Source organism: Zophobas morio, unplaced genomic scaffold (genome assembly GCF_036711695.1).
Source record: "Zophobas morio isolate AGI-343-1 ecotype UQ-CSIRO unplaced genomic scaffold, CSIRO_AGI_Zmor_V1 ptg000044l, whole genome shotgun sequence".
NCBI lineage: Eukaryota > Metazoa > Arthropoda > Insecta > Coleoptera > Tenebrionidae > Zophobas > Zophobas morio.
In genome coordinates this window covers 10402665-10428045 of record NW_026972149.1, presented here as the reverse complement: position 1 = coordinate 10428045, position 25381 = coordinate 10402665, and the positions used below count along the sequence as shown (strand labels likewise).

Genomic DNA, 25381 nt, shown 5'->3' with positions numbered 1-25381 from the left:
TAAATTTAATGCAAAAAAACAAACATATCGAAAGTAAAATCAACACGATGAAGTAGTTGCGATTTAAATTTAGCGGCCACATTTCTTCCCCTCACACCCCTCTCCATGCTACAACGGTTTGACAGACCTGTCATCCCCAACCTTCTAACCTAAGATTCTAAAAATATCAGCAAAACATTGGCAAATAAGTGAAATTTTTAAAATATGTAAATAACGACGTCATTAGTGAAAATTACGAAATCCATTTTCTTTTAACTTGTTATTCAATAAAATGCGCCCTGAACTTAACCTCAAATTAACCTTACCGTGAGTGGACCTCGAGAAAAACATGCCAGGGAAAGTTAAAGTGAAAATCATCTCGGGGAGGAACCTCCCCGTGATGGATAGATCGAGTGATACGACAGACGCATACGTGGAAATTAAATTAGGGAGCACAACGTACAAAACAGATGTTTGTCGAAAGTCTTTGCATCCCCATTGGAACTCAGAGTGGTACAGATTTGAGGTACGTAATATTATTATCGGCGTTCTATTTCGAGCGTTGTTGTCAACAGGTTGACGATTCAGAACTCCAAGACGAGCCTTTACAAATTAGACTGATGGATCATGACACCTATTCGGCTAATGATGCAATAGGAAAAGTGTACTTAGACTTAAATCCGCTCCTGCTACCAGCAGCTGGTTTATTAGTCAGATATGGGAGGAATGGTGATGGTAATCATGAACACTCATCCAATTCCGTTATGTCTGGCTGGATACCAGTGTATGATACGATGCACGGTATCAGAGGAGAAGTCAACGTTGTTGTTAAAGTAGAATTGTTTTCCGATTTTAACCGATTTCGACAATCATCGTGTGGAATACAGTTTTTCTGCTGTAACTAATCCGGCGCTCTTTAACCCCCGACTAATTTTTTTTTTTGTAGCTAAATCAATCCCACATGGCTATTTTGCTCAAACTATACACGGTTTTGTTGAAGAACTGATAGTTAACGACGATCCCGAATACCAATGGATCGACAAAATTCGAACCCCCAGAGCCTCGAACGAGGCACGACAGACCCTCTTCTTCAAACTATCAGGGGAATTACAGCGCAAAATCGGCGTGAAAGCCCTAGATTTAGGCGGCAACGCAGTCATAGGCTATTGCCAATGCTTTGACCTTGAAGGTGAATCAGGAATAGTCGCTCGAGGAATCGGAACGGCCGTCACTCTAGTCAAACTTTTGGACACCCCGCACGTCCTCCCTGAAGCACTAAACGAAGAGTGAGTATCATTATCGTCGCAAAAAGCAACATAATACTGATCAGTATTGAAGGGAATAATGTATTTTTTCTTGTCCTGTTGCATGTAGGCGTGCACAGAGTTACTTAAAGTTCCTAGGCTCCCAAGCTAGCTTCCACCTCAATCCTGCTCCCGTGAGTGAGCCGATTTTCCCGTTTACCAAAAAACGCTTCCCGTCACCTTTGTACGCACCTCTCCCCGCCCTAGATATAGACAACCCGCGGTATAAACACGTGCCTAAACATCTATACATGACAGAGTCAAGCCACCAGTTGAGGTCGACGAGATCTAACCCTACCCTGTGTGAACAGATCCACCACCCGTCCGTTAAAACCCTACTAAAGCAAGAAGATATGAGGGGAACCCCGGGGTACGGCTTTGGGCAAAAATTTAAAAACTTCAAGTACTCGTCGCAGAGTATGCTGTCTAAGAAGATGACGGCGTTGAAAGCTAAGTTAGGTGATTCGGGGATCGGGGAAGAGATTGATCAAGAAGCTAGTTTGAGTGAAGAGAGGAAGAAACCAAACCGCAAATATAAGAGAACGATTAGTGACTCAAGCGTGATGGCTGAAGTACTGGCGAGGTCTGTAATTCAGGCACACAATAGCTTGACTTGTATTTTGGAAGCTCAAGATTCCGTGTCGTCCCAATACGACGACGAACCACCACCGGGTTCCGTCACTCCTAATACCGAAGAGGAGTTAGAGTCACGGCCAACTTTGTTAGAAAAGACCGTCTCTGAACCGTTACTTTCCGTTCAGGATACTTTACTAGAGTCACACTCTTCTGTCGTATCTTCTTCAAGTTCAGATTCGGGAAGTTCGGATGATGACGAATACGCGTCCGACTCTAAAGACATTAACTATGAAACTGTCAGTAACATCGTAAAAAATGTAGAACTCTTAGAGAAGACTAATTCGTCTAACAGTTTGAAAGGTTACTCTAAACAATTATCTTTACCTGCTATATCGCTTGATAAGTCTTTCGAGAACACGGAAACTAACCCGTTCATGTTCCCTATTCCTCCGAACGGTGAAGATACACAAAATGAAGATGTATCTGATTGCAGCCCGCCTGCCACTGAAGACTTCCCGAACTATTATCTAGAACGACTAAATGCTCCTATTGCCAAGATCGAAACTGACGAAGAATCAGACGGCAGAGACTCTTTAAACGAACACAATATAGAAATGGAGGTGGATATTTCGCCTTCAGCTGAACCTAAACGCAAGACTATAATCCCACCGATTAAAATCGGTGGAGATTTTAAATCCAAAGGTCTTTTCAAAACAGCCATGCAAACAATACTCTTGGAAAAAGTGGGCATCATGGGAACGTACACTCCTCCGATGTCCCCTTCGTCCGCAACCACCAAATCAAGCATCGGTTCACCTACGTCCTCACTCAGTTCTATTCAAAGTCCGAATTATGATAAGTTACCACGGTCGTCTACCGCTATATCTTTAGATAATATGGGTCGCAGACACGAAACCGTCCTCGGCGCTCCTTTCACCTCAATGTGTAGTATCCGACGCCAATCTAATCCTTGCATATATAGCATTTCTGACAGCGCGTTGAATAAGTCGCAACCTCTTACCGCGTCAGGTAAAGATAGTATCAACAGAAACAAAATCAGTTTCATTAATTTGTTGACGCGTGGCCAAAGCTACTCCGGAGAGAGCAAAGCGAGCCCGACCGAGCAACCCGAGAAACGCAAATTTCAGTTCTTGCGTTTAGCTAGATACAAGTCACATGATCCTCAGTCTAGCTTGAAGAAAGCAAAGAGTGATGACCTGCTCAAGAAAACCTTTTCTTTTTTGTCTAGGCCTAAGCGCGAAGAGCGTGACCCTCTGAAAAAACACGGTCTAGTGGGTACCGCTTTAGGAAACGTGGTGATGGAGACGGTGCAAGATATTTTAGCTACGACTAAATCCGAAAAAGGAGAGGTGACGCAACAAGAAACACCATCTCCCGTTTTCCCATCCTCTTCAATATTAACGTGTACTAATAATGATAATATTCCCGATGTATCTGATACGGCCTCTGTACCTATCAATACAGAAATTGATCGAGGCACTAGCGTTAGCGATAATAATATGCATGCGAGCTTACCCCCTTCTCTTAGGAATAATAGTTCACCAGTTCCGGAACACGTACCTGAACAAGGTCATCACCGAGCCGAGTCGATTGGGACTAAAATGATACAATCGCCCGCTAAATTGAACAGCGTACCTTGCATCTACCGACGATCATCAGATTCTGATTTAAGCATAACCCCAAAAGGTGAGCTTGACTTACTTTAAGAATATAAGTCATTATAAGCCTCAAAAAGTAAAGCCACGGGTATTAAAATCATTTTAAAGCATTTTTTTCTTTTCTTGGTTGGTAATTTCTTACCATAGGATTCTTTAGGAAAAGTGAGTATATGCGCTTGCCGACATAATTGTTGCATTACTTTTTTGTCTCAATGTTTCACAATTGGGGTCACTAACATTCTCATACATACCATTAAATGTGGTAAACGTTAGACTAGAAAGTCACTGAACGCTCCCCTAACCATAAATGTGTCTTATGTTTTTTTGAAGCAAAAAGCCAATACGTGGGGTTTTCTGTAGGGAATAGTCTGACGGGAAGTGACCGTTCAGCAGCTGGAGGAATCAACGGACATATTAAAAGCAATCTGTTGAGGGCAACCGTACCTCAAGAAAATTTCGATATGTTTGAGTACCCATTTCTGACTATGTCGAAGTACCCGTCGGGGTTCATCACACAAATAGGTAACTCTAGCCAGAAGCGATTTCCTTTTCTAATCGTTTGTTACCAAGGAGGAGCAGTGAGTGCTAGATCTGTCAAACTACTGGAACGAATATCAAATCTTGAAGAACCCGAATCGCGTGACACGTGGTGGTCCGAAATCCGTATGGAGATCCGCTCGCACGCTCGCGCTCTCAACTGTAACGCAGTCCTGGGCTATGCAGAAACCACAAGCATATGGTAATCCCCCCACCCTTTTTTAGTATTTCTTATAAAATAACGCCTTTACAGTGAGGACGTTTGCGTTTTGAGTGCGAGCGGTACCGCAGCAGTCATAGGCTTTCAACACGCCAATGAAGTGGGCGATGGTATTGGAAGCCTACCCACCATCCCCAAACACAGCAAAGATATTCTAAGCTCGTCTCTAGAACAAGAACGAACCCAAAAGTCACAAGAAACTGTAATTTTTCTAGTAGTGGAGGTTCATTTTTGACTGTCTGGTTTCAGAAGGTTAAGACTTTGCCCGAAAGCCCGGATCACGAAACTGTACCCCATTCTACCTCTTCTTGCTCAATTTGTCATTTGCCCTATAATACCAATAATGTTCCGATTAGGGCAACTGTATTAAAGTGTAGTTCTTGTCGGTCGGGGAAAGTACCAGATGTGTTGATCACAACAATCGAGACCCCAGATGGCGCCCCCACCGTCGGGAGGGGTTGTTTTATACAATCGTTTGTTTGTAGGTAGGGTTAGAAAAGTCTTTTGGTGATAGTAGATGAACCGGTTTGGGTACCACAACTGTGTTCGTACCTTGACCATCTTTGTGATAGCTGCGACAATAGCGTCTATATTATGTGTAAATTGTAGCCACGGTCAAACATGTTTTCGCTCTTTTTGGGTGAAAACACCTTTGTTGTTGTATTCCCAGGCCAAAAACCTTTAACCCTTTTTGGTTAAAGGCACGTTGCTACAATTTACACAACATGCATATAGTGCATGTGCAAAATAGCAGTTTTGTAGACCCCTCAAAGACCTGCGTGGTGAATCCAATGCGAAGGAAATTTCTGACGGCTTGCCCTTCCTGGAGTACGAATTGCACCGGCTACTCATAAATAAGTTAAAAATAAAGGGCATGAACGCGATTTTTGGTTTGAAGATCCGCATTTCGATTGGCGAGAAGATGCTAGTGGGGATTGCGTCAGGAACTGCAGTTTTCCTAACCCCATTACCAACTCCGGTACTACCGAAGCTGGTATCGGATCGTTCTTCTGACGAGAAGAAGTTGGCAGATTTGCAGAAGGTTTTAAACGAGACTGTGAGGAAAAATCGGGAGATTTATCAGTTGAAGAATGTAAGTGTTCGGATGTAGGGGGTTAGGAATGACGGGTGTCTTCTAGGATGACTGTCAGAACGGTCGAGTTTTGTCAGATGATGACTCAGAAGAGGAGCAGACGTCTATAGACTTATCAATGGGCAATAAAGATTGTTGCGTCCTTGAAGTAACTTACTAAGTACTTGAGTAAAGAAAGATTGTGTTTGTTTTAATTATCAGGTCGACGATCCCGAGGACGCCGATGTTGTTGAAATGTTAATGGAAGAACGTCCACCGGAAGGCTTCCATGTTGTTAATACCGAATTCGTTCCTGGTTTAGAAGAATTAGAAATCGTTAAAAATTTACAAATGTTTACGCAAATATACCGAGCGAAGTTTCAGCCACCTTATAATTTTGACGGAAATTTCCGTAGGTTGTTACGGAGTGTTTATTTTAAGTTGCGAAGGATGGTACCATGTGCACTGTGTGATTTACAATTCAGGGTGGATCTCCCGGAAACTGACGAAATACAGTTATGCGTGTTAGGTACTAAGATTGTTATTAACAAGGTTACGCGTGCAACTTGTCAAAATTGATGCAAGAATGCGCACGCAACCAACTTAACCCTTAACCCTAGCTTAGTCAAACTTGGTTTTGTTGAAGGGATGGCGTTAGGACTAGGGGATCCTCAAAAGATGAAGTTTAAACGAAAAAATACAGTAACGAAGCGATACGGTGGTATATAGAGTTTGTGTAATACAAAACTTACTGTATTTTGTAGATGACGATCTAATTTTTAATTTGGAAGAAGATCAAATACCGGAAAATAGTGTTACCCAAACGACTCATTTAAATACTCATTCGGTTAGGTCAAGGCAAAAATCTCCGTCGAGAAATAGAATACAAACTGTGAAGCAAAGACATGTAAGATGTAGTTTGAGACACAAGTTTTGATTCTGATTGTAGATTTACAGATGCCTCATCGAGAACGACACGGGGTGGACATTACGCCTCTGTCGTACGTACCTGGAGGAAAAATTGAACATTATTTAGGAAATCTAAATTTCTTTTTTATTAGAGAAACCACTTCCATTCGAGAGGTATTTCTATTTACCGTAGTTTGTATTTTTTTGTACAATGTTGGTTTACAGGAGGGTGGTTTAAGTGGTTTCATTCATAGTTTTGTAACAGAAGTCCTAGCAATTGTTCGAGCACATGTTACTGCCCTAGGGGGAAATGCGATGGTTGCATACTTTATGACAGAGTGCGTTTTGAACCACAGTCTTCACAAAAATCAAGTAAGTGGATTAGTGCTAAATCCATAGGTAGAGATGGCGCCACTAGTACGAAAGTCAGACGAAACTGGTTTACACATTAATCAAATAATTTTACGTTTGTGTAAGATCAAAAGCTTTTGTCCGCTAATTAAATCACGCTTGGTATTTCGGCTAACTGTAAATTTAGAGCTGTGAAATTAATAAATGGTAACACGACCACTTGGCGCTGGATTCAAAATGAGTCTATCTATATTCAGCCTGTTTTTAAATTAACGGAAACGTCAAATCTGACATTTAGTAAATTTAACCTTGAACCATTTTTCCGCTAAACCACATGTACAATGAAGAAATCAAAAATTACGGCTAGTAGTGGATAAATAAGTTTGATTTAGTGTAAACAAGTTTCAACTTCAATTTGCTTGTCGGGTGTTCGTTGTTTATTTATCCAAAGATAATTTGATTGGTTGATTTTTTCGTAGTAACATGTTATTATATTAAAGAAACAATTAAATCGAGTAACCATGGTTAATATATGATTATTTTCTTAATTAGACACTAATTACGTCATTAATAAAAATAGCGTAAACAAAAAATGTTATTGATTAATAAAATATGAGGGTATTATTCACTACGAGGAAAACTTTTATGACGTTTATGTCAGAATAAATCAATTCTTAAAATACACTTTCTTTATTCTTTAATAGCTTCGATTTGCCGTATCGATTCAATGTATTAATTACCGTTTGTATTTTTAAATTCCCTGAAAAACGTCACTTAATATTGATAAGTTTAAATAACCTTAGTTATGAATAATTGCGATGTGACGTTATAAGATCTCAATGGGGTATTTTTACTGGGTCAGGTTATGTCAGTTAAAAATAAATTTTAACCATCTGAAACTTCAACATTCTTAACATAGTTAGAGGTTGTTCACTTTCGTGACGATATTTATTGCCTCATCCCCTAATCAATACGAAGTATTAAAATAGTTATTGATTATTCCTGAACAAAACAAAAACTGCGTGGCTTGATAAATTATTCGTGTATTAGTACACAAATGATTTTTTTCTAATCAAGGTATTCCCATATGCTTTCGATAAATAATTTGTTTTGGCGCATAACCTGGTTTCCGGTACGTGGCGCCCTCTAGCACAAACAACGAAACGAAATTGAAAGAACGTTAAAAATAAATATCAAGATTTATGAAACCACAACTATTTATATTGTGCTAGAGATGTGGCTATTTTTACCTCAGTACAAAGCCAAATAAATGTTTTCGCAATACGATAAATACGCGTATTTACCTTTTTAACAAATATGGAACAACGACTTAGAAAAATAATCAACACAAAAGAACTTCTCAAGGTTTTTCGCTTGTTTACACACTTGGAAGTCGTTAAATTTATTGAGGAAACTTCGAATTTACGATTCGGCGGAATTGCCACTTATTTTTTTTACAAAGGTGTACTTTATTTTTTATATTATACTAATTCGTGCAATTTGAGTACATTCAACTGAAACTTTATTCGAATTAACAAATTTATGATCGATTCATCGAGAATAACGACAATTGTAATAAATTCATTCGCGTGGGGTAATTATTGAATGCATATTCATAAGCGGTGAGAGCGGGACCATAGATGGCGCTGCAATATCGAAATAAAAACGAAGTTATTACTACAAAAGCGAAATAATTTGTAACGCCGTTGACGATTACTTGATGTTTTATTTATGAGAGAACCCCGACAAAGACAAAGGATGTAATTTCATACCTCTGCAGCTTCTACATGAAAGAGAATTTTTACAATAATCAGCCGGGCTTCAGATTTCTGGATGGTTAAAGTCGATTTTGGAGAAGTCGAGATTTGAGAATTTTGTTTGTTGTAATGTGTTTGTTTGAACCGGTTTTGTGAACTTAATTCGCTTTTAACTGGATTCAACTTCATTTTATATAAAAATAAGCGAAAAGGAGCGTGGCGCCAATAATAAGAATTGTTTTCTATCTAGAAGGGGAAAATTCTCCTTGGCAAGATTTATGCCCCGGATAAGTGACTTGCATTGTGCGACAATTTAAGATGCGTCAACAGTCCAAATATAATCCGTGTTTAAGTTGTAACACCCAAATAATAGCACAGAAAATAAATTTATTCTGAGCGTTTGGTAATAAAATTTTAAACCTTAGTCCGTCTCTGCGTAGGAAGAAAAATCTTGGCACCGGTCCAATCTTTTAAAAAAATTTGGCATATCAAGCGTGGAATTTGCGAAAAATCCCATTTCCAACGTGACATTTTAATGATAAATGCAGATAAATGTGACACCACGGTTGATATAATTTTATTGCGTGTATGAATTTTCAAACGCATATTTGTTTCAATATTCGCCAACTTGGTGACGTCAGAAATAACTGTCGTCAACGTACGTATCTTATTTTAAAAAATACTGACGTCAACTTTCCAATTTTCGTTTACGCGTTTTGTTAATTTCGGACGGAAGCGAAAATTGAAACCTGTTGATTAAATAAATTTATGTGCATGTAAAATTTTAATGTTTAAATTTTGCACACTTAATACTCTTCGTGCGTTACAATATGCCAGCACTTCCATTACTTTAATGCTACTATAAACGCTTTTAGGAAAATCAACATTTGAGTAATGATAACACGTTATGTTATGCCGGTGCCATTATTTTCAGTAATTAACTGTAATTTCTACGCCAACTACAACACTTTTCTCTGTTTGGTTTTGTGAAGCCATCGACCATCAGTTCTTCTACTTATCATTCCAAAAACACCAAAGATAAACCGTATCGACGATGACATAACGGATTTCCCCTGTTTGTTAAAGCGATGAGTCCTAATTCTATTAATACGTAGTTAGCAGTCAGACGAATGATCTCATGTCAGTTGTCGACTGATTACTTTTGTCATGGAATGTGTCAGAACGGATATTGACATGTTTAAGTCCGGAAATAACTATTAACTGTATTTTCGGAATTTATAGGTCACTATTTTTCTCTTTCCTTCTTTCTTTCTTTCTAGGTTGGCACCACGAACTATTTCGCTTTTCCACGAGCCAACTTTACTAAATTATTTTTTAAATGTATTATCGACTTATTTATTTTTTCGAATCTCTTAAAATAGCACAGATATGTTCTATTTTTCGAATTCAAGCGGCACTCAAATATCAAATGTCAAAAATCTTTCTCAACGTTTTGATTGTCCAGCTACAAAAAAATCAACAGACATGTAATCTGTCCTCGTTCAACAAGAAATAAATCAAGTTAACGTTATGTTGGACAATTGACGCGTTTAACATCAAAAAATTTCGAACGAGGAAATACGTGATGATACATAATTACAAAAAAACGTCGCAGAAGTTACTTACGTACAACGTTTCTGCACTACTTTTGTCGTCTTCAGTTGTAAAGCAATAATTAACCACTTTTAACTGGCGCTGTCATAAATCTAAAAGACTATTTTAATAAAACGTGCAAGATAAGAATCTTTTAAGTATGAAAACAGTGAAGTTTACAATTCACGCTTTGTTTACAAGAATAAATCCTTTGAAACTGTTTATTTGACTATTTTAAACTGTTACAATAGCGATTTTATCGAGTCTTAATTTTCTTGATTAGCATCATTTATTGGTGTTACGTAATTTCCACTAAATATAAAACGAGAATTACATTTTTACAAGTTAAATTGATATATCAATTTTTAGGTTGACATTTATTATCTGTACTCGTTGATTAAATAGAAGCCTGAAATAAATTTAATTTAACGCTTCATGCCCGTCCTGCTAAAGAAAACCGGAGTAGATTTTGCGACGGCTTCCAAGTTGTCTTAAATTTAGATGATCAAAAGAAAATCTGGGTGTAGTGTAAAAAATACTTGTGTTACTCGATTAAAAATTGTGGCTATATAATAACAATGGTTTCTCCAAATGACGGTTTGCGAATGGTGCCACGGTCGTCATATAAAATGACATCAGCATTTTTGTTGTGGCGCCATCTATATTACAATTTATTTCTGCTATTATGAAAGGAAATATCTTGTTGTGTAACTATTTAAAAAAGTGACGTATGACACCTTTGTATTAAAAAATAAAAATCGCCGTATCACTTGTGTTATTTTTGTACCCTGTTCAACTTGTTGTTAAAATTGTTTTTTTGTGCGTCAATATTTCAACAAATTAGGAAGGTATTGTAGAAATTTGAGCCAGTCATTACGGATAAAAATAGATCGTTTCTTTTTTATGATTTTAAGAAAATTAAAGGGCGCTGCACTTGAAAATTGTTCTAATTAAATGTCAGCTTAAATGAATGAGCGTTGAACCGCTTTTGACCCAAATTAATGGTTTCAAGTATGAGTTTTCGCGTTAATCGAGATTTCAATAAAACGGATTTAACAGAATTCCGGAATTGCAAATTGAACAATGTGCCGAAAAAGGGAAGCACTTTAGAGTTGATTTAACGAAGTTTCGTAATAAATTAATTAGCTTGTTATGGCGATGGAGAGGAATTTTAATGTGGCCTTTTTAAGTATTGTTATCGTTAATTGCATAATGGTGGAGTAAAATTGATAGCGTTTTAATCAGCAGTTTTGCGTTTTCAGGGACAATGCCTTATCAACGTAGGAGGAGACGTGGTTTTCGTTTCATATTTTAAGGAAGACCCATAAGACCTCTTGTTATTCTATTTTTGAAGCGTGATTAATGTACTTAACAATATCTAATAAAAACACGGTACCTATTGAATTAATTGGGGCATTTTTCGTGGTTTGCCAAGTTTATGTGACGTAAATTTTCATTGCCGCCCAAGTTCAGATTAATTTAGACGGAGGGTCACATAGTTGGGTTAATTGTTCAAATTTAGATTACGCGAATATAGTTTTTTACCTTGCGGACAGTTCACGTCAGTTGTTGTGACTTTGCCAACGAAATTAACGAGACATGCCTCAATATCCCCCTTTCGGCTCAACTTAAGTCACTGCGCTTTGTTATGTAGTTAGGTTTTTGTATTTCCTGTTACCTTGGAATGGCTGTTTGCCATTTTTTGCCTTTAATTTGAGATATTTATTTTGTGATGCGTGGAATTGTGATTGATGCTCGGAGGTTGTAAAGATGATTTGTTACTGTCAAAACAGCTCGATTTAATGATCGCAGTTCCACTGCAAATATTGTCTCCGAACATGACAAATAGAAACTGATTGTTTGATTGTATTATTTTGGAGATTGTTAAATAAAAGTCGTAATATCGAATGCGTTCTTATTGTATCCATTCAAGCAACAAAGATACAAAGAATTGGGTGAGTAGCAAAGTTTACGCGATTTACATAAACATCAAGGCTTCTGTTTATTATGCCTATTATCGATTACAGTCATAATGTATGTTGTTTTAAGGTAAATATTTGAAGCTTAAAATAGTTTTTTGAAATAATAGTCAACTGTATACTTATAAATATACTGTTATTAATTTAATTACAACAATTAATACTGGTTTTTTTACACACATACATAATCAGAGAAATAATTAAAAGCGTTAGATTCCCGTCGTCAAATCAGATCGTTGCAATTAAACGTAACATTTATTGAAATCAGTCGGTACAGGAAGAAGCGTTATTGACTGAAGATGGGCGTCTTATAAGCCGAAACGTCTTCCGAAGCGGAGGAAAACATGGTCGACATCTTGCCTCTTCGCATTGGGGTTCACAACTCTCTCGGCAAGTGGGCTCACATCGCGTTCGACCACTCTCCTATCTGCAACAACAATTGTTTTCAAATAACGAATTTTTAATCTTCATACATATTCAACAAGTTAAAGCGGCGTAATTTGTTTTTTTCAATTTAAAAAATTATACCCACAGGATGGTTCATCGGAGATGGAATTATCAACGACTGCCTTTTCGACGATGTAGCATAAGTGGCGCAGGGATGGACTGGCTTCGAGGAGGTCGTTAGGGGGGCAGCTGATCATGTAAGCCGTCGTCGAAGCGTTGCTCAGGAAGACGGCAGCCACTCCGAAAACGACGGCGGCGAATGTGTACTGATGCATCCTGAAAAAAACCACATATCGATAATCCAGACAGAACTTACAAATCACCCAAATATGACAAACGTCACGTTCTTTAAGCCGAACCGGCACGTAAAACAAATCCGCGCTGTATGTAAATACTATCGGCACGAACAATTATTTTACAAGTTAATCTCGTTATTCCGGAACGATTGTTTATGAGGGGGCGAGCGAAGCTCGCGACTTCTTAATTAAGCACATCTATACTAAAATGCAAAATCTTCACCCGACAATGACTCGACAATGCGATTATTTCGAGTACATAATTGCAAACATTTCGTGAAAATTAATGGGGTGCAAACCGACCTCGCCGCAAAAATGTTAATGAAACCCTCTAATGAAAAATTTTTCCTCACTTAATGAGTCCGCTCGATCACTCAAGAAAAATAACCGGCACTTGGTAAAAATGTCATGCAAGAACTAAAGCGCGCCACAGCTTTTCCGGAAAATTGCACTTACTTGTACGAGGAACTGTGAACAGACTCAACTATCACTGGAAAGTTCAGTGTTAATGTGCCGTTTGGACCAGATGAGATCTCCTTTATATGTTGGGGGCGCCTAGCGCCTACGTTTCTTTGCGCTTTTCCCACCCCTTGGTGTCACCATACTTGCGCATCATCACCTGCTTTCATAAAAGCATTAAACTATATCAATTTTTTCATTTATTGGCACCTATCACTTCTTCTGACAGTTTAATTGGTACATTATGTGCCACTTTATTTTGTTGATTTATCTGAACCCCAAATTAGATAATTCCATCACCCAAAACGCATGTCGGAGCTTCTTGTCACATGCTAAATCCGCCCTCGATGATAATTGTTACGTTGTGTGTTTAGCGATGGAATTCGCCGACCCCGAGTGCATACAAAGTAGCTTTTTCCAAATACAACTCTAATTACACCCTAATTAATACGATTTCGGCTTTCCACCCCCGGCTGGAAATTTTTCAAACGTATATCCTTCATTGTGACATTTAAATGAATGTGGAATATGTGCGTGCGGTGTATTCACCAAAAAATGCATATTTTATAGTTCACCAGAAAAAGGTGAGAAGAAAATTATTTGTGCACGTGTATAGTTTTATTAAAATGTCACTCATTATTACCGATATTCGTTTTAAATTTTGATTATTGTTCAATGTTAACGATAAAAATGCAATAACGTATTGTTCCCAATTGTGCATTGTTCCTGTTATCGGTGTATTTTAACTTACAAGTCAATAAGCAAATTTGTATGTCAATGTCATGACTTTGGTAATAAAATTTCATTAAAGTAGCTTTCAACGGCGCAATTTTTTCATTCACCCTCAACTAATAACGTTTAACGTAATGTTGCCAAACTTAAAAATTAATCAAGCCAATTTATATTTAGCTGCGGGTATGTATTTTTTAATATATTATTATTACTATTTGAGACTGTTAGGGTGGCATTTGTGACTGTTTCATTTAATTTGGGTGTATTTCTCAAATGTCAAAACAAAAATCAAACTGTCAAAAAATCGTCATCAAAATATTGCTTACAGCTTCTTATCGGACTTTAAGTTGTGGGGTTACGTCGACTTTTAATTTTTTGAAATCCAGATTTTTGCAAATTTCAAACTCTATTTATTCTTTTTACTTCCCGAGCGTTTGTCTGTATGTCCGCCTGTCTGCCGTCCCAATTTTTATTAGACAGATAATCTCCGAAACTACTGGACCGATTGTTGTCAAATTTTGTATTTATACCATATAAATGGTAAAACGCTAACCAAAATTTGTCTAATCATCCCCACCAATAATGTAACGACGTCACTTCAAAATTGTACATAAAAAATAGATTTTAAAAATATAGTCCTACACATGTAGTTTATGACTCCCTGTTGAGTTTTTACCCGAAACGTCCAGATTTTTGGAAAAAAAATCAAACTTATAAAACATTTTGCAATTTAATTTTGAATCTGCAAAACCGAATATTGCAGATGTTTTAAAGTTATAATAAGCATAATAAATTTTTAATCAAAATATATTTGCTTATCCCCTCCAAAAAAATGAGGACGTCAGCTCAAAATTTTGCCGAATAAATCCTAAGTAAAATGATGAGTTTTTACTTGTGATTTATCACTCCATTCATTTTTCGTGGATTTGCTTATATAGGATGACTCAAAAAAACTAATGAATGATTTAATCAGGAACTGCAAAACCGAATTCTTTGAAATCCTGCAGATGTTTTAAAGTTATCATATGCATAAAATTTTGCCAGAGTTTTCACCTTCGACATTCAGCTTTTTGGAGAAAAAATTAAAAATTGTAGAACATTTTAAGTAAAATTTAACTTTGAAACTGCAAAACTGAATGCTCTGAAATCTTGCAACCGTTTTAAGGTTATCGTAGTCCTCGTAAATAGCTAAAACTCGCTAAGAAAAGACTGAACAATATTAAGAGTAGTCACTGGAATGAAGAAGAGGTGGGTAGGGCTACTGATTCATCATAAAACCAAAAAAAGCTAAATTTAGCCCCGCCCAAATCCTTTCTCCATTTCATTGTGTTATTTTATTTAGTGTAAAATGGGAAGTGAATTCTATTTTTAATAAGTGACGAATCTAAGATTTAAAAGAAAGTTATGACTTTACGACGTCACAGTCTTTAATAAGAAAATACTTGTTAAGATAAGACTGATTTTGGCACTTTTGACATTTTCGACCATTTTTCAGCTACTTGCATATAAAAGACTTTAGCAAAAAGTTAAATTTAGCCCCGCCCACCCACCCGTTCTTTCATTTTTTCTCTTCTGAAATAGGAAATAAATCTTATACCAAATAGTACAACAAAAATGTTACGATTTACAGGCTAGTGTCTAGAACATATAATAATCCCAGCCCACCCACCCGCCTCCATTTCGGTGATTAATTTGATATAAAAAAAGTACTACCTTAATTGAAGAGAAGAAGAATAGGAAACTTAAAACATGTTTAAAATAGTACATTTTTGTAGAAAAATATCGATTTTGCAATTAAACTCCGCCTCTCTATCTGACAACGAATAAAAAATTCATCACAACTGACATAGGGGTGGGTGGGTGGGGCTTAATTTTTGGCTTCTTTTTCTTAATATATAGCCATTTTCAACAACACCAAATACCATTTGATATTTTTAGTATTTTATTGTTGAAGGAAGACTATGTATATGTACTAAGAGAATCAAAGCTTTAACCCCACCCACCCGCCCCATCCCAATTGTGATTGATCTTTTTATACGTCCTGAGACAAGGACCGGAGAGAAAACCATAACCCTTTGTTTTGGAAAGAAAATGGGAAATTGGTTCCACTTTCAAAATTTGTGAAGTACTTATTCTGTTAAGTGCTATTTTCAAAATTATACATATTTTAATGTATATTTTGATCAAGAAGATTTCGTCTACAGCTTAAAGTTAAAAGAGAACGCTGTCAAAATTTCAAATATAAAGCTCCATTTAAAATTATCAATCGGAGTCCAGAAGACAGAATTAATGAGAAAAATATCAAGATTCAAAATTCGGTATCCACTGATAAACACTTTACAATTATTAAAGCAAATGGAGTATATCCGAAAATTAGTTGATATTTTCTTGTAAATTTCGATATCCAGAAGTCATATTCGGCGTCATTTCTTCGGAAATTCCTACCATTTTTCCAAAATCTCTCATTGAAACACAGCAATTTTTACAGTTTCGTCAAAATAGCTCGCTAGAAAAATCATTTAGATAAATGTACAAAGATACGGCTTGTGTTGTTTTTGTAATAACTTGATAAAATTCCATTTGACAACAATGTTTGCCTGATATAAACCGAAGGTACAATCAGAAAAAAACAACTAAGCAGTTAAAAATGTTTGACATATCAAAAATTGTCAAAGTTTTCAAAACCGTATCTTTAAAAAATGTTCGCAGTTAATTTTGGGTCCCCTGGTGTTTTATTTTCGGATAAATTTAAAGGAATCTGGTGTTTTGTTGCTGGATGAACTCGCAAAAATCTTTTGGGCTTTTAGTGTTTTGCTTTTTACGAATCTGAAAAAGTCCAGAGTGCCGCAGTGCTTGGCTACAGATGATGTATTATTTTGAGAGTCCATCGAGATTTTTGTAAATTATTTAAAACAATTTTGGGGGACTTTGGTTTTCTATTTTTTGAAAATTTTGACTTGACCTGTTTTTGAGTTAATTTTGAGACCCAGGTATCTCATTTGCCAAAATCAGTGTTATCTTAGCAGATACTAGCCCCGCCCGCCCACCCTCTCATTTCTTAGAGGGTATGTCATTTGCCAAAAGCAGTTTTATCTTAGCAAATACTGAGAATGACTAACTCTTACAAAAAATGATCAAAATCTGGAAACATTATGAGCTTACTTATATGCACAAGGTAGGGTTTTTGAACATCTCTCTAGTGTTTAGTTGGTTATGCTTTAATGGATTTTTCTTTTGTTGGTTTTGTTTTTGTTTTTAATTTATGAATGTTTGGGTTGGTTTATTAATAACAATGCACAACGATTAATGACTACTGGTTGTTATGATTAGGTACTGTCCTTAAAAATAAAAGGTGGATTTCAGTCACCATCGTTATTAAGAAATGAGAAAGTAACCCGGAGGTATTCACGCATTAGGTACGTGCAGTGTTGCCAATTTTACTTTTATAAAATTACGTTTTACATATATAACGTACTGAAGATTTAATCCACCATTTTCCAGACACCCGGTATAGTTGTGGTTTACCAGTGGCGCATAGTTTTAGAATTACTTACACAGGATCATAAAAAATGTTCATGACGTTATCACAAAATTTTGTATTAGTAAAACTCACTTGAAACAAACGCGTAGCATGTTTTTTTATGTTTACTTCAATATTACATACATATCTTTATTTTACTTATAAGGGTTATCATAAAAAAATTAAACTGGTAAAATCAAATGATTTTCGAAAAAGTGGAGTTGTGTTCAAGGACGAAATAAGTTTCGACTAATTTTTTCGAAAGTGGCAACACCGCTTGTCAAAACTGCTACTTTATGCTATTTGACACTGTCAAATACTTACCTTTTATTGTAATGTGTAGAGATAATCCACTAAAGGTTCACTGTTGACAGCGTTAAAATCAAGTTGAATGTTTTTTTTAATTTCGGTAGTATGAAAAATTATTGTGAAAGTTATTTCTTAGAGAGGATTCATTTCCATGGGGTTAAAGTAGAATTTTAAATCCAGATAAATGAAATGATCAAATTTATGGACTCTCCAATTCTTACACATTTTGGTCATTGTCAAAATGTTTTAATCTGACGAATCATGTTATTTTAGAAAACAGGATTTACGTGGAAAAATTTTGGGCCCGCGTCTATCTACATCTAAAATTTCTACAATTAATGCACTAGTTTTGTAGATTATTTTTCACATTCAAGAATGCTACAATACTTCCTTAGCTTACGTGGAAAAATACCAAGTGAAAAGATGCAAATCACTTGTTTAACAATTTGTTAAATCAATTCATGGCTTCTGGAGTCAGCAAGTTCATCATTCTTGTCACTCAAGGTAATAAAAATAAAACTGAGGTTAGGGTGCAGAATTTGAATTTTAGATAATTTCAAACAAAGCGTAAAATTTAAATTTTATAAAAAAATTGCACAAAAGAACTAAAGTTGAAAGAAACCAGGAATCATTAAGGTCAGTGTTACTAGCAGTCGCTATTAGGAGCAAAACTCAAAATAAAAACTTTGTTTTATTTTTATAATTATTTTATTTTCTGCCAAAACTACGCCGCACAAATAAGACGAGTGGGTAGAAAGGGAAACCTAATAATTCACAGTATAACTGTGTCTAGAAACTTAATATTTTTGTTAATTACGGAAAAGCGTTTAGTAATTGAAGGAAAGTGCGTTTCAATAATCTGTAACGACTATTTTATTGTCTTTTTCCGCTTTATGGACATTAAATGGATATAAAATACACAATAAATATTAAAATCTATTCCATCAGACAATGTCGTTGCTGCAGAATATAAATTGCTTTTGTTTCAATCAAATTTATTATAAATAATAAATTCATGGATATTAATGCTGACGTCGTTTGCTGTCGTCTAGTCTTTGTCACAAAGCAAAAAACTGTGTGAAGAGAGTTAATGGAAGCAGTGGGAACAACACCGAATAATATTTCCTTCTAAAAGAATCCGTATAATGGCATTTAGCTTCAAAGATACGTCCCTAATTTGTTCTTAGTGCGGCATGTGTATAGTTTGAAGGAGACCCAGAGCTTAATTGAATCCTGGCTAGGTCAGCTAATCATCAAAGATAACGCAAACACACCATTATTGGCTGTTAAATGCAACCTATGTCGAAATAAGGGTCATATTCATACCACCACTGACTTTTCGGCTCTTATACCAGGTAAAACTTCATTCGACAAAAATACAAAATCGATACCTGAAACTTAATCAACGGATCGTATCAATATTTGTCAAAATTAAATAATTATGTTGACAGAGAGCGGGCGCTTTATTATGTTCGCTTTAATAAAGTCACTTATAGGACCTGGTTGACAATCAATATTACTCCTTTTTAGGGGGCTATATTTTTAACGGCGTGCTAAAACTAAGACAAAAATTACGGCTTTTTAATTGTTTCAAAGCAAGTGCAACACCTCGTAAATGTCAAAGGATTTTTTCTTTAACCATCCGCTAAATTAATTTCTCTGAGATTACTCGACAAATTAAATACACCTGTAATTTAAATTTACCTGAAAAAACACACCGGGGGAAAATATATTTACAAACAGGGCAACCCTTTGTTAACAATTACAATTATTTTTAAAATTATGTCTTTATTAACGCTGTTTTTCTTTTCTTTGAGCTGACTTTTGTAAATACGCTGTTTAGGGGAAATACAGGTTCATTATTTTCACATTTTAAAAATGAGTTCTGTTTTATTGATTATCAAATTTAACGAGATATAACTCCAAAACGGTTTAAGACTGCATCTTGCGGTTTACACCACTCGAAGCTTTTTGGTCTAATATTGACATTTCAAAATTTAAAAAAAACTCAGCAACCTACGGAAATATTTTTTGAGCCAGGATTCTTCTTACGGATGTTCAAATTACTAAAGAGGTCAATTTTCAGCAAGATGAGACCCATTAAAACGAGATAATTGAGATGGTCGAAGTGGCGAATGTCTGACGTAAAACCAGGTTTAAAAATGGAATTTATCCATCGGCCTGAATTCCAGTTTCTAAGCTAATTTAACACAGTAGAAGCCATTTCTGCCCTCAGTTGTTGAAAATTTGAAAAGGGTTTTTCAAATTTAACGGTTTACCATTGCTCCGAGCAACAGACTGATAATGCCATCTCAAACGATTATTAAAAAATTGGTTGAAAGTTGTTTGTTTTTCTACCTGCATCCGCATTCGTGCTAGCGTGTTGACCAGTTCACTTATGTTCATGTTTCCGTGTGTTATTGTTTGCGATTTAAAAAAATTAATTTAAAAACCACCCCCTTCTGAAGTGTGCATGTTACGCTCCTGACTGACAGTCCATTGTCACATTCTGATGACTCACAATGTTGAACTTGAAATAATCCACCAACCGCTGTCCTTCAACACTAGGTAATAGCAACTTGACGCTCAAGTGTTTATTTATGTTTATACATCGAAAGAATGTCACGTAGAAATTAGTTTGATTTGAATGAGTTTGTCTTCTCAAAACACAGGACTAAAATTATGAATTAGACCACAATCACACAAAATATTCTGAATTCTTATTTTATCAGTATTTTATACAAACGTGCGTATTGTTCACATTTTCGAGAAAATGGGGTAACTCACTGGTTCTTAATTTGACCAATAAAAAATTTGTGACGACGCCATCTAATACTAGTTACAGCACAAAAGGAAAGTAGTGACAGTGTAAAAAATTTTCTGAAAAAATGGATTTCATGGTTCCTGATTTAATCAATCAAATTTACTCATTCATTATTTTTTTTGACCCACCTCTTTAAGGAAAACTAAAAAATATAAATACAATGATAAATCATAAGTAAAAACACATCATATTTTGCACATTTTGGGTAGAATTTATTCGGCAAAATTTTGAGATGACGTCATCAATTTTTTGGGGGATAAATAGATATGTTTTGATTAACAATTTACTAGGCTTACAACAATTTTAACACGTCTGCAAGATTTCAAAGTATCGAGATATTCAATAAAATAAGTTGACTGGTTCATTAATTTTTTTGAGTCACCCTGTAAAAGCAAATCCAAAAAATATGAATGCATTGATAAATTACAAGTATAGACTGATCATATTCTGCAAAATTTAAAGGTGACATAAGTTTTTGGGGTTGATAAACAGGCACATTTTAATTAAAATGTTACCATGGTTACAATAACTTTAAAACGTCTGCAAGATTTCAAAATTTTTTAGTTTTGCAATTCTTGACTTAATCACTAAAATAAACTGACCCAGTCATTAATTTGTTTCAGGCACTCCGTATAAGCAAATCTAAAAAATTGGTCGAAGGTTATTTCGACAGAACTTCCCTCGCCTTTGAAGTGTAGCCCAACTTCCTTGAAATTTTATAAAAATTATTTGCGATTTTTATTTTCTGATAACCTCTAATAAAACTTCCGCAGCTTTTTTGACTTGAATTTAATTTTTTTATGATAACCTTTATTTTAGTTTCGGTTTTTTATTTTCTTTATTTTTTTTTTTTAGTTACTTATTCTATTTTTCGATTTTATAATTTTTTCTTTCTCAGTTTTAATTTTTCCAGTTTCTCGTTTCTTCAATTTATCGATTTGCGATTTTTCAATTTTTCAACTTTTAATTTTTCAGTTTTTCGATTCTTTAACTTTTCATTTCTCGTTTCGGTTTATTTTTTTTTAATTTTACAATTTTTTGTTTTTTCAGTGTCAATTTTTTCAATTCTTCGTTCCTACAATTTTACAATATGCAACCCTTCAAGTTTTCATTTTTAAATTTTACACTTTTTCAATTTTCCAACTTTTGGATGTTTCAGTTCTTAGATTTTGCAATTTTTCCATTTGTATTTTCAGGAGTATTCAACTTTTCGATTTTTCAATTTTTTGGTTTTTCAATAATTTGATTTTATAATTTGTATTTTTTTCAATGTGAAATTTTTCAATTTTTTACGAAATTTTTAAATTTTTCGTTCTTTCAATTTTAGATTCTTTAGTTTCAGGATTTTTTATTTTCATTTCTTCGATATTAATTTTTTAATAATAACAATAATATTTTTTTTAATGCTTCACTTTTAATTTTACGATCTTAGAATTTTTCCATTTTTCAATTATTGGAGTTTAAAACTTTTTCATTTATTCGCATTTTCAATATTTCATTTCTTCAAATCTTCGATTTGCAGTTTGTTGTTTGGGTTTTTGGGTTGCTTTATTTGACAATTTTTCGGTTTTTCAATATTCTGATATTAAAATTTTTTGTTTTTTCAATTTTTCGATTTGCAATTTTTCGTTTCAGTTTTTTATTTTTTTGTCAGTTTGTGTTTTTCAATGTTCTGATTTTATAATTTTTCTTTTTTTATGTGAAATTTTTCTGTTTCCGATTATTTTTGATTTGTGATTTTTCTACTCTATGATAAAATGTAATTGTAATTTTTTTTATTTTTCTCTTTTTCAATTTTACGATTTTAAAATTTTCTTATTTTTCAATTACTGAATTTAAAAACCTTTTCATTTATTCGATTTTTCAGTTCGTCGATATTGGTTTTTCAATTTTTCGACTACAGTTTTGATGATTCTATTAGTATAATTTTTCGATTTTACAATTTTTAGGTTTTCCAATTTTTCGATTCATTGATTTTTTTCAATCTTTCGATGTTTCAATTCATCGTTTCTTCAGTTCTTGGCTTTTCGATTTTCCACTTTTTAATTTTGCAATTTTTGGTTTTCTCAATTTTTCAATTTTTCAGTTATTTCCGGTTTTTAGTTTCTCAATTTTTAATTTTTCTATTTTTCGAATTTTCAACTTTTCGAATAAAAAAAAAAATGAAAAAATAATTGCAAAATTTTAAAATTGTTAAAATCAAAAATGAAAAATGAAATATTATAAAATTTGAAAGATTGAAGAAACGAAAATTATAAAAAAAAGTGCAAAAGTGCAGATTTTTTAATTTTCTGATTTTTGCAGTTTTGCAATTTCAAAGTTATATTACAAAATATTGTTAGTTCTGAATTGTTTCCAAAAATTCTGGATGTCAAGGATTCATGAATCACAAGTGCAGGAGTATCTTATTTCATAAAATTTCAAAAAGCTTTTTATTATAAATTTTGGAGATGACGTCATCCCATTGGTGGTGAGGACGATTAACCAAATTTTAGTTAGCATTTAACCATCTACATGGTATTCCCAATACACATACAAAATTTGACAACAATCGGTTCAGTAGTTTCGAAGATTACTTGTCTAATAAACATGGATAGACACCAGACAGACAGACAGACAGACAGACAGACAGACAGACGGAAACGGGAAATTACTTTCTTCGTGCTGCAGGAGTCATGAAACGTCTAGAAAATATAAAAGTGGCAATTCGGCCGATGGACTCGATTACTATACTTCCTTCGCTTACGCTTGGGAAGTAAAAATCCATTTGAAAAATAGCCTGAGATATATGTTAGTTTGATTCTGTGAAAAAGTACAAAAAATACGACAAAAAACGAAGAATTTTGCAAAATTTTGAGATCATGTCACCAAATTTTAAGCGGAAATGATCAGAAAAATTTTTGGTTAGTGTTAGAAGTAAATGACGACATTTTTTAAATTGTTAGAGATTTTCTAAAATAGTCCGAATGTCTCCATCAGAGCAATTTTAGAATGCGTAAAATAGAAAAATGGCCATAATTCCTGAAAATGATCGTTAAAACGAAACACAAAAAACGCTTTTCCACTCTTCACACAGTTTTGGTGCTATAAATCACTTTGCTGTTAATTGTTATTTAGAGATTGTAAATCACTTTAATGGTTATCATATTTGACTTGCGCCTTTACACATGCTACTTAAGTGAATAAACAAATGTTTGTATAGTATCACTATCGTAAGTAATTAAAATAGCACAACGAAAAAACTATGCTTTTGTCCAATCACAACTACGTCCATCTATAACATTTACTTTAAAATAGTTGTTGCAACTACTTTTGAAAAATTACGTACAAAAATGACAAATCACAAAACCTACTAAAAAAAGAAACCAGAGACAAGAATTCCGAAGTCGAAAAACCAAATAATCAAACATGAACGATAAGTTTACAGAAGCACCATCATAAATATTTTACTGTTCCTGCTAAAATCGTTAGAATAAAAAATGTATGACCAAACTATGATGACAGTTTACTTAAAAAGCGCCGTTTATTTTAACGATATATAAGCAATAATAATTTGGTGGAATTTATTTGTGTTTCTCCCTGTTTTTATAATGGGAAGGTTTATTTTCATAATTGCATATTCTACTCGAGATTTTTTAATTTTAATACTGTCGATGATATTTTTAGGTTAAATTGAGTTGTCACATGACACGTCGCCATTTAAAAACCCGTGACATTTACGTCATTTTAACGTCACTTTAACTCCTTTTTCAACTATACGGGTTATAGCAGTTCTAAATTCCACTGATCGGTTTAGAAGTTAACGCACACGCGTTGTAAGGCAATTTTCGCTTTTTCCTAGTGCGTAGGGCCGAATGAATCCGGAAACTGCATCGAAAGAACAATTAAGCTTGCAAGGTTAGAGTCCTGACGTAAAGAATCGAAGCGGTAGGGCCAATTTAAATAATACAAAGTCTCGCTTCGAATACTTAATTGAACTCTCTAAGCGATAAACAACAATTATTTACTAATAGACGTACAGATGCTCGCAGGTTGATCCCTTTATTTAGTATTCAAGGCAGATTTACACCATATTTGAATTCCTTCTTTTTTACAAAATGCGTCAATGTTGAAACGCACAGGGATTAAAATATGGGCAATTTAGCGCGAACAATGCAAGTAAAAATTGATCACAAACAGCCGAAGATGTTCGAAGTTGAAGAAGTCGGGGTCAAGAACAATGAAGATATTTGCATGAAAGTACAAAGGCCGGAAAATGATTCAAAACTTCAAACACGTTCATTGTATAAGTATGAACGTTAGTATAATTTTGAGAGTGGTAGCTAAAACAAACAAATTTTCATTGTGCGGCCATTATCTAGTTAGATAAGATCCATATGTTCATGACAGGAGCTACAGGTTGATTTATTTTATCATAACGTTTTACTGGAATTACTCTTAAATGCACTGCCTTCGCGAACAGCCGTGACATTAAGTGGGAGTAAATAATAACACGACCAAATTATTATCTGGTAACAATAATACACTCAATTAGCTCACACTTCTGACAGCGTTTACTTTACCTACCATATTAAAGAAACATTGTTCCTCAAAAAATATACAAACCTTGCTCACAATGAAAATATTCGAAAATATGCGCCCAAACCAATCCACAATTTAATCATGTGCGTGGGCGGAAGATGAGGACAAACGTCTAAACATGTTTATTCTGATAACTCTCGCTCTCAATATGCCATAACAAAAGTCGTAGAAGAAACAAACAAACAAAAAAACTGAAACCATAGCTTATCCCTATTCATATATTTTCCGTTTTCTCAGGTTTCATGCTTTATTGCCAA

General features: G+C 34.7%; 3 protein-coding genes across 6 annotated transcripts in view; 1 reads left to right on the top strand and 2 right to left on the bottom strand.

Moving 5' to 3' along the window:
• The window catches only part of LOC135141926 (uncharacterized), a 32947-nt gene extending 22855 nt beyond the window's left edge, over positions 1 to 10092 (bottom strand). The window contains exon 1 of the mRNA XM_064073531.1: positions 10011 to 10092. The gene's annotated coding sequence lies outside the window, so the exon portion shown is untranslated. The remainder of the gene's footprint in view (positions 1 to 10010) is intronic.
• Positions 49 to 11885, top strand: LOC135141920 (C2 domain-containing protein 5). 4 transcript variants are annotated; one of them, XM_064073513.1, is made up of 17 exons: positions 49 to 505; positions 555 to 876; positions 926 to 1265; positions 1354 to 3566; positions 3686 to 3700; positions 3899 to 4060; positions 4109 to 4277; positions 4329 to 4497; positions 4545 to 4780; positions 5058 to 5388; positions 5435 to 5536; positions 5590 to 5896; positions 6014 to 6085; positions 6132 to 6274; positions 6325 to 6450; positions 6502 to 6648; positions 11240 to 11885. In XM_064073513.1, exons 1-17 carry the CDS (start codon positions 329 to 331, stop codon positions 11303 to 11305), a joined length of 5097 nt encoding a protein of 1698 aa, XP_063929583.1. In that variant the 5' UTR covers positions 49 to 328; the 3' UTR covers positions 11306 to 11885. The 4 variants fall into 4 exon arrangements, with proteins under 4 accessions (XP_063929583.1, XP_063929581.1, XP_063929584.1 ...); XM_064073511.1 differs by having other exon boundaries at positions 3869 to 4060; XM_064073514.1 differs by lacking the exon at positions 3686 to 3700.
• Positions 11886 to 12073: 188 nt separating this feature from the next.
• Positions 12074 to 13231, bottom strand: LOC135141927 (myosuppressin-like). Its single transcript, XM_064073532.1, has 3 exons — positions 13156 to 13231; positions 12489 to 12679; positions 12074 to 12383 (listed from the first exon to the last, which is right to left on the bottom strand). The coding sequence occupies exons 2-3, from the start codon at positions 12676 to 12678 to the stop codon at positions 12265 to 12267; spliced, it is 309 nt and encodes a 102-aa protein (XP_063929602.1). The 5' UTR covers position 12679; positions 13156 to 13231; the 3' UTR covers positions 12074 to 12264.
• Positions 13232 to 25381: the final 12150 nt, after the last annotated feature.